Source organism: Lepus europaeus, chromosome 6 (assembly GCF_033115175.1).
Source record: "Lepus europaeus isolate LE1 chromosome 6, mLepTim1.pri, whole genome shotgun sequence".
In the NCBI taxonomy this organism is placed as follows: domain Eukaryota; kingdom Metazoa; phylum Chordata; class Mammalia; order Lagomorpha; family Leporidae; genus Lepus; species Lepus europaeus.
Genome location: NC_084832.1, coordinates 40,211,236 through 40,220,976, shown reverse-complemented (window position 1 = coordinate 40,220,976; position 9,741 = coordinate 40,211,236). Strand labels below are relative to the sequence as shown.

The window sequence follows — 9,741 nt, the reverse complement described above, 5'->3', positions numbered from 1 at the left end:
GGCTCCCGAGAGGCCAAGTTCCGGTGGGGTGCTCTGGCTTCCGTCCGCCGGCAGGTGCGGAAGGGGTTGTCTTGGTTACGGATCCTAACGGTCCCCAGTCCTGAGATCCCTTGTTGAGGGGCTGCAACCCGAGTGACTGCCGGAGGCGCCTCGGCACCTTCGAAGTGTCTGCGGTGCGGCTGGCCCAGCCCTCGGTGTGGAGAACTTGAAGCTTTGGAGGTAGTCTGCAGCCCTACGTCTCCCTTTCTTTCCCGCACGAGGCAAGGAATCCGAAGCTTCCAAGTTTGGGGCTTAGTCATCACGCCTGCCGTGCGGACCGCCTGTGCCAGTCTCTGATCTTTGTAATCCAGGAGAGCATTTGTCTTTGATTTCACTTTTCCCTACCCTCTTCTCTTTAAAAAAAGGAAAGAGGCCGATCTTACTGCAGCTTTTCATATTTCCCGCTTCATACATCTCTTTCCTGATCCTTCAGTTAAGAAATCCTGAAATGTACAATACCATAAAGATTTTTATTATACTGTGAAGAATTAAAACAAGAAAGTTACTCAAATTCTTGCGGAAGGGTAAGAAGTTCCATTTAGAATACTTGGGTTTTCTCTTCTACTCCCTTGTTTACATTCTGTTATCTAGCTCGTGTGTGAGAATGTTTTTGTCTTAGTGCTTCCCTGTTTTAAAACGCTCCAGCGATGCCTCATTGCCTGTAGAATAAAATCCGAATCCATTGTGGTATTTAAGTCCCTGCACAGTCTTAATCTTTTCTTGTGTGGGTGTAGGGGGTGGGAGTCACTATTCAGCTGCAAACTTGGCCCTACCCTGACTGCAGACTCTGTTGTTTCCCACCTGCTCCACTCCTGTACCAGCCTGAATACCTGCTGCATATCCCCTGTGACTATGCCTGTGCCAAGCTACCTCTGTGTTACCTTCTTCTGACCAAGGAAGAAGTGATTCCTCTGAGTATGCATTGCTTTTCTGAGTGACATTTTGGGGTGCTGTTGCGCTTAATGCTTTACTTGCACATTTCTTTGCCTCCTCAAGAGGTGATTCCTGCTGCCAGGAACTGTGGGGTGTTTTTTATTTGTTTCATCAAAGGACTGAGTTCATAGTAGGATTTATTGGGTGTATGTTGATTTGAGCAGTAATTTACTGCCCTAGGTTTGAAGTTCTCCAAATTGCCTAATAATTATTTAAGAAATCCTTATTGTCTCCTTAATACACTCTATGCTGTCTGTGTTTTCTAGAGCTAATGTTGCACTACTCTTTAGTTGTTTTTTTTTTCTCTACAGAAGATTGAAAGAGAATTAGAGAAGAAAACTGACCCATAATTAAAAAAAATGTCTCGAAAAATTTCTAAGGAGTCAAAAAAAGTGAATATTTCTAGTTCTCTGGAGTCTGAAGACATTAGTTTAGAAACAACAGTTCCTACAGATGATATTTCCTCATCAGAAGAGCGAGAGGGTAAAATCAAAATCACCAGGCAGCTAATTGAACGCAAAGAATTGCTTCATAATATTCAGTTGCTGAAAATAGAGCTATCGCAGAAAAATATGATGATTGACAATTTGAAAGTAGATTATCTTACAAAGGTAAGATCAGATGAAAATTTTGTGTTCTATATGATTTACTGTCTTTAAACAGCAGATGAGTAAGGATGAAGTTTTTATGTTGTCTGAACTTGAAATGATAACATTTATATTTCTTGTCTGGGAAGACCTTTAAATAATTTGAGTATTGACAGGTGGAATGATTTAAAGGTGGGCAGGGATGAATTATTTCTGTGTGCTCCACTTAAAAAATCTAGTGTGTGTGAGATATATATTCTTAGGTATATTTTCTGCCCAAGGGATTTTCTGCTTCATTGAGAACTAAAGTTGATGGTGCCTAGTTTGAGAGCGAGAATCGAGATCATGATTATATTATTGAATCTGTATTGTGCTTTGCCCTGGAGATTTGGTTTCTTTGGTACCTTTCTATTTGCTAGTTACTGTGTCTTGTCTATTTGAGAGTTACTGTGTAAGAGTATAAATTACAGTTGTCTATAGCCAGTGGTTTTGCTATGCAAATGAGATGGTCTAAGTCCTTGTTTTTCTACCTTGTGTGGTTGTTTACAGATAGTTTTATGTAAGACCTGGTAAAGTTGTCACTAGCTATAAGAAAAAGATGGTGATTTCAGAAAGACAAGAGTCAGTTTGATATTAATACTTAGGTTTCTGGGAAAAACTGTTCTTTGCAATGGTGAACCCTCCATCTTTGCTCTTGGTCCCAGCTTTTGACCTCCCCATTTTGTTGTTTCAGTTACACATTTATCTCCCATTCTAGCTCCTGCCTGTACAAATTAACATAACTCAGAGTTCTGCCGTAAGAAAACAAATCTTGAGGAAATACCTATTCTCTCTAGGAAAGTACGAAAGTGTCCAAAATCTCAAGATCTTGATGAGATGAAGAAGTTGTTTGGGTAAATTTAAAAATCTACAATAATAGCTAATGTTTATGGAGTGCTGATGCTGGGCCAGACACTGTTTGGAGAGCTTTTCATTGAGTTGTCTCATTTAAGCCTCACAACAACTCTTTGATTTTCAGATGCTTTTTGAGTGTGTGTGGTGGTGATAGGATAAGAGTCTTCCTGATCCATCATATTTCAATGAACTAATAGAATAAAATGGGTTGCTATCAGATACTTAGTTTCTTTATAAGGGTACCACTGTTCACACTGATAGGGTTCCACCAATATATTTTAATCATCCGCCTAAATGACCTCATCTCCTATTATTATCATATTAGTATTGAATTTCAATACATGAATTCTGAGAGGACAAAAGCAATAAACATGCAGTAGGGGCCTCACACCATGGCTTAGTGGGTAAAGCCACTGCCTACAATGCCACCATCCCATATGGGTGCCATTTTGTGTCCGAGCTGCTCCACTTCAGATCCAGCTCTCTGCTAATGGCCTGGAAAAAGCAGTGCAGGATGGCCCAAGGACTTGGGCCACTGCCACCAATGTGGGAGATCCAGATGAAGCTTCTGGCTCCTGGCTTCAGCCTGGCCTACCTCTGGACATGGCAGCTATCTGGGGAGTGAAGCTGCACATGGAAGATCTCTCACTCTCTTTCCGTAACTCTTTCAAATAAATAAATTAATTTTTAAAAGTACAACGGATATTAGCTGTTTTTATTATCAACTAAAATGGTATTCTCATTTTTTTCACCCCCTTTATTTTCTGTGCCTCATCCATATGTCCATAGGACTGACTGACTGGTATTTGTCTTTCTAATAGACTGAAGTGCACTGAAAGGAATGTATTTGTATTCACTTCTGTATCTCCAGCACTTAGAATCTTTAAAAATGTATATATATATATATATATATATATATATATATATATATAGTAAGTGCTCAAATATTTCTTTTTTAAAAGATTTATTTATTTACTTGAAAGTCAGAGTTACACAGAGAGAGACGAGGCAGAGAGAGAGAGAGAGGTCTTTCATCCTCTGGTTCTCTTCCCAGTTGGCCACAACTGCCGGAGCTGCGCCAGTCCGATCCGAAAGCAGAAGCCAGGAGTTTCTTCTGGGTGCAGGGGCCCAAGGACTTCGGCCATCTTCTACTGCTTTCCCAGGCCACAGCAAAGAGGTGGATCGGAAGTGGAGCAGCCAGGACTCAAACCAGCACCCGTATAGGATGCCGGCACTGCTATGCCACCATGCTGGCCCCAGGCTCGCTCAACTGTTTCTTAAATAAATGGCTGAAACTCATTTTGCTCTTAATGAAACAAAGCCAGCAGGTCGTTAATAGCCTACTCAAGTCATTCAGGACAGACAGAAGTGAGGGAGCCGGGTGGAATTCAGACCCAGAAAGTCTAAAGCCCATTCTTTGTGCAAGTGAATCTCCAAACACTTTCTGTTAGGTGCCCTGTATAGTCACCACCCCTAGACAAGGTCGCTTGATATTTTATCAATGTAGCCAGGCATTTCCCATCCCTAGTCCTTTACTCAAATTCCCTTTACTCCTCAAAGGGATTCTACATTGTTGCTGGCTCAGTATTTCCATCTCTCAAAATCTGTAATACAAGTCATTGAAGAAGTCTGAAGGTACTCTCCCATTCCGTCATCCACCCATTCGTTCAACATGTATTTCATTCCATGCTGGTTGTGTGCCGTATCCTGACTTAAATTTTGTTTGGCAACAACTTGTTTTCCACTTGGCATTATGCTTGGTTATGAATGTCTTCCCCTCTTTTTAAGTGTAAGCTTTGATTACAGAAATGGTGACTGATTCATGAGAGATTCCATAGTGTAATGGATCATAGCCAGAGTTCTAAGTATACAAAGTTTGGGTTAATCCCAGCTTTATCAGTACCTTGTATAAATCCCATAAATTTTTTTATCCCCCGATTTCTTGTAAAATAATGATAATATTTACTTGGGTTTCTTGAGAGGATTAAATCAATCAATGCATACAAGCTCTTACATGCCTGGTATATAATAAAAATTTGCTTATTTACATATTATTACTGTGATATATTTGTAGCTGTACTTTATCAGCACTATACTGTTGTTTTTGTACCCCCATGGGGCTTAGTATAGTTTGTTGTAATGGTTTTATTTTTTCTATAAGATTTTTTATTTATTTTATTTGAGAGAGAGAGTTACAGTGAGAGGGAGAGACAGAGAGAAAGGACTTCCTTCTGCTGGTTCACTCCCCAAATGGCTACAATGGCCAGAGCTGCACTGATCCAAAGCCAGGAGCCAGGCACTTCTTCCTGGTCTCCCATGTGGGTGCAAGGGCCCAAGGACTTGGGCCATCTTCCACTGCTTTCCCAGGCCATAGGAGAGAGCTGGATTAGAAGTGGAGCAGCCGGGACTAGACCCGACTATATTGGATGCCGGTGCTGCAAGCAGAGGATTAACCTACTGCACAACGGTGCCAGCCCCATAATGCTTTGCATTTTTTTTTTTTTAGATTTATTTATTTATTTGAAAGTCAGAGTTACACAGAGAGAGGAGAGGCAGAGAGAGAGAGAGAGAAAGGTCTTCCATCTGATGGTTCCCTCCCCAATAGGCCAATTGGCTGCAACTGCCAGAGCTGCGCCGATCAGAAGCCAGGAGCCAGGAACTTCTTCCGGGTCTCTCACATAAGTGCAGGGGCCCAAGGATTTGGGCCATCTTCTGCTCTCCCAGGCCATAGCAGAGAGCTGGACCGGAAGTGGAGCAGTCGGGTCTCGAACTAGTGACCCTGTGGGATGCCAGTGCTTCAGGCCAGGGCATTAACCTGATGTGCCACAGCACCGGCCCCTCCACTAATGGTTTTCTTTTTTTTTTCTTTTTTTTTAAGATTTATTTATTTACTTGAAAATCAAAGTTACAAAGAGAGGAGAGGCAGAGAGAGAAAGAGAGAGGTGTTCCATCTGCTGGTTCACTCCCCAATTGGCCATAACAGCCAGAGCTGTGCTGGTCTGAAGCCAGGAGCCAGAAGTTTCCTCTGGGTCTCCCATGCGGGTGCAGGGGTCCAAGGACTCTTGAACCAGCACCCATGTGGCATTCCAGTGCTTCAGGGCAGGGCATTAACCTGCTGTACCACAGTGCCGCCCCCCCCACCACCACCCCACAATCGTTTTCTAGTTGTACAACAAGCATAGAAAATTGAATCAATATTATTCCTGGGTTTATGACACAAAATCATTGATTCTTGCAAGGCCACTAGGTTTTTTAATATATTTATTTTTGTTACTGCCTTATTCCTGTTTCCCCTCTATGCAACTATTCCAGTGTTAATCCTTTAGTTTGCATGTAATCTTGAGAATTTATATTAATTTTTATTTTATGTAAATGATGGATCCTATTTGGTTTTTTCTTTTTTCTTTTTTTTTTTTTTTTTTGACAGAGAGGAAGGTCTTCCTTTTTGCCGTTGGAACACCCTCCAATGGCCGCTGCGGCCAGCGCATCACGCTGATCCGAAGCCAGGAGCCAGGTGCTTCTCCTGGTCTCCCATGCGGGTGCAGGGCCCAAGCACTTGGGCCATCCTCCACTGCCTTCCTGGGCCATAGCAGAGAGCTGGCCTGGAAGAGGGGCAACCGGGATAGAGTCCAGCGCCCCAACCAGGACTAGAACCCAGTGTGCCTGGCGCCGCAAGGCGGAGGATTAGCCTGTTAAGTCACGGCGCTGGCCAAATCATATTTGTTTTAAACTTCATCTCTTTTTTCTATCCAGTACTCATTTTTAAATCCTTTGTGACTGTGTGTGCATCTAATCCTTTTTTTCCACCTTAATTCTCTATGTGCTTGTAATGATACATCCGTCCACTCCCACAGTGATAGGCATCCTGGCTGCCTACAACTTTTTACCACCACTGTAGAACTGGCCTCTAGACCTCATGAGCATTACATATTTCTGTGTTCCTGTAATTTTTAAACTTTTGTTTATTTGTTTTCATTATATTTAAAAGACAGAAAGACAGAGAGAGATCTTCCATCCACTAGTTCATTCTCCCAATTCTTGCCACAGCTAGGACTGGGCCAGGTTGAAACCAGGAGCCCAGAATTCCATCTGGGTCTCTCACATGGGAGCTGAATCAGAAGCAGAGCAGCGGGTCTCGAACCTGTACCCATTTGTATGCCAGCATTGCAGAAGGTGTCTTATCCTGCTGCAACACAGCTCTGGCCCCTGTAGTTTAAATTACTCTGAACGTCTTGACCAAGTTGATTTGATTTCTCCATGTCTAAAACCAAAAATAAACAGGTCCAAGAAAACTGAAAAAGCATTGATTTCCACTTCCCATTCAGAAAACCAGGAGAAATTAAAGTGTAGCTACTCAGGGCCAGCATAATGGTGTAACAGGTAAAGCAGCTACCTGCAATGCTGGCATCCCATATGGGTGCCGGTTCGTGTCCTGGCTGCTCCACTTCCTATCCACCTTCCCATGCCACCTCCCCTGGGAAAGCAGAGGAAGATAATCCAAGTGGTCGGGGGCCCCTGATTCCCACCTGGGATACCCAGATGGAGCTTCTAACTTCTAGCTTAAGCCTGGCCTAACCAAGGCCATGGTGGCCATCAGGGGAGTAAACCACCACATGGAAGATCTCTCTCCATCACTCCCTCTCTCTCTGTAACTCTGGCTTTCAAATAAATTAATATATCTTTAAAAAAAAAAAAAAGTGTAGCCTCTTAGTCCAAACCTCCTGATACTACAGAATTGCCAGCTTATACTTTAGTCCCCATCCATTGCTACCTAAATCCCTTTCCATACTCTTTCTTTGTTCCTTTCCTCTTCACTCTTATCTGTCGGTTTTCAAATGCCAAAACCTTATTCTGTTTATCCCGTGTTTCAGATCTGTGGGTTCCTTATTACATTATAGATGAAAGAGGTTGTCTTCCCAGGTTGACACTGAGCTAGCAGACTTAATTGAGAAGTTAGTTGAAATTGTAAAACTTGAAACCTTAAAAAAAAAAAGTTCCTTAGCAAGTGATAACATTATTCTTGATTTTCAAAATAAGAATTTTGAGTAGTGTGGTTGTTTTATATTTTTTATTGATTTAATACATTGAATAAGAACTATTGCTGGGGTTATAGAAATAACTATGGGAGTCCCCTTTTTACAGAGACTATATTCAAGTGAAAGTCTTGATCAAAAAAAAATTCAACAAGATATCCTCAAGAGCATGTGAAAGTCACTTAGGAAAAAAAAAACCAGAAAAGAAATGCCTTTGTGTGTATCAGTACTGCTGCAAATATAGTTTTGTCAAATCTTATTTTATATCTTTGTCAAACGAATGGTTAAAAGTGATGTGCTACTATAGTTTTCAGAATCTGTGATTAATTTAAAATTTATGACGAGTGAAATGGTCATCTTTTCAGTTGATTATTTATAGCCCTTGCCTATATTCCAGTAAAACTAGAGTCTTTGTACTTTTTACTTGCTGAACTCTTTATTTAGTGGAGCATTGAACCTTTGACTGTCATGTAAATTAAAAATATGTTATCTCAAAAACTAAGAGAGAGGGATGGAAGTATCATTATATTCTTAGAACTGTGTGAACTACGGGGAATCAATTCTTTTTGTCTTAGTATCATATTAACATGAGAATTGATGTGAATTTTGTTGTATTAATTAGCATGTGTTTGCTGAGACCCTGAGAGTCTAATTAATAAATTCCTTAAAATTTTTTTAATTCTTTTTTTTTTAAGATTTATTTACTTATTTGAAAGGCAGAGTCACAGAGAGGCAGAGGCAGAGGGAGAGAGAGAGAGGGAGACAGAGAGAGAGATCTTCTATCTGCTGGTTCACTCCCCAGATGGCTGCAACAGCCAGAGCTGAAGCCAAGAGCTTTTTCCGGGTCTCCCACGCAGGTGCAGGGGCCTAAGAACTTGGGCCATCCTCTACTGCTTTCCCAGGCCATAGCAGAGAGCTGGATTGGAAGTCGAGCAGCTGAGACTTGAACCAGCACCCATAAGGGATGCTGGCACTGCAGGTGACAGCTTTACCTGCCATGCCACAGCACTGGCCCCAAATTCCTTAAAATTGAAAAAAAAAAAAAAAAAAAAAAAAAAAAGCACATTACCTTGCCCAATGCAATGGAGTTTGTTTTACTTTAGATAAAGAATCAGCAAACATTTTTTATAAAGGGCTAGGCAGTAAATATCTTATGCTTTGCTGGCCACATTAATTGTCTATCACATATTATTCTTGTTTTTTCTTTAAAGGACTTTTAAAAATCTAAGCTCATTCTTAGCCCTTGGGCTATATAGAAACAGCACAAGACCTGCATTTGGCTTTGCACCATTGTAAACTCTGTCTTTAGTTTACATAGTAAGAAAAATCATTGTCAGATTTTAGGCAGTTGGAGTTACATATCAAGATTTTATATCCAAAATGAACCTGAAGGAATAGAGCAAGGGATAAGGCAGAAGCAGAAGGTAGTTATCGGCTATTGTCTGATGTAAGACTCCCAAATTTTTGGCTTTATCAACTGGAACCATTCATTGATAAATGGAAGGATGGGATAAAACTGATCTGGAAGAGAAAATAGAAGTTCTGTTTTTAACATGTTAGATTTTAGATTTCTTTGAGATTCCTAAATTGAATTGTCAATTGGAGTTTATGGGAGAGTCCATGACAATTTATCTGTCTATGAAACACACGAGGGTTAAAGATTGGCTATTAAATACAACTAAAGGGCCTCACGGGCTAACAAGAATTTCCTGAATTGAAAAGGAGTAACTAAGAACGTTTCTCAATAAACTAAAAGCAGATAGAGGTTTAAAACAAAGCGCAATGCATTTGGGGAATGGCAAGCACCTGTTATGACTAGAGCTGAGGTTATTCTTTAATCCAGTAAAGAAAGAAGTGATTGGTAAGGGCCAGATCAAGAAGAACTAGTGCACTGTGCCACAAAGTTCAGAATTTATTCTGAAGTCAGTGAGATTCTGTGGTGGAATTAGAACTAGGGAAATATACTTCTGATAATTTGTTTTAAAGGTAAGATAAAGAAAGATGGATTTGGAGATTGGCAAAACTATAGGCAGGGAAACCAAGGAGGAAGCTATTGTAATAGCCTAGGCAAAAGATGATAGAGGTCTAACTCAAGTCTCCTTGGTGGATATTCCAGAGCATGGTACTGTTTTGACAGCTACTTAATGAAACAAATTTAACAAAACAATTGGTGTCCAATCACAAAAAGCAGTAAATGAGAACTAAGCATATCAAATATGACTCAGGTTTTTGTTTTTTTGTTTGTTTTATTTTTG

General features: G+C 40.8%; 1 protein-coding gene across 2 annotated transcripts in view; it reads left to right on the top strand.

Moving 5' to 3' along the window:
* The first annotated feature begins 5 nt into the window (after positions 1-5).
* Positions 6-9,741, top strand: part of PIBF1 (progesterone immunomodulatory binding factor 1) — a 243,766-nt gene continuing 234,030 nt past the window's right edge. Inside the window, exons 1-2 of one of the 2 annotated variants that reach the window (XM_062195303.1) lie at positions 6-219; positions 1,284-1,583. In XM_062195303.1, coding sequence (XP_062051287.1) covers positions 1,332-1,583 — 252 coding nt within the window. In that variant the 5' untranslated portion in view covers positions 6-219; positions 1,284-1,331. Of the gene's footprint in view, positions 564-1,283; positions 1,584-9,741 lie in introns of both variants that reach the window. The other variant, XM_062195302.1, reaches the window with a different exon arrangement.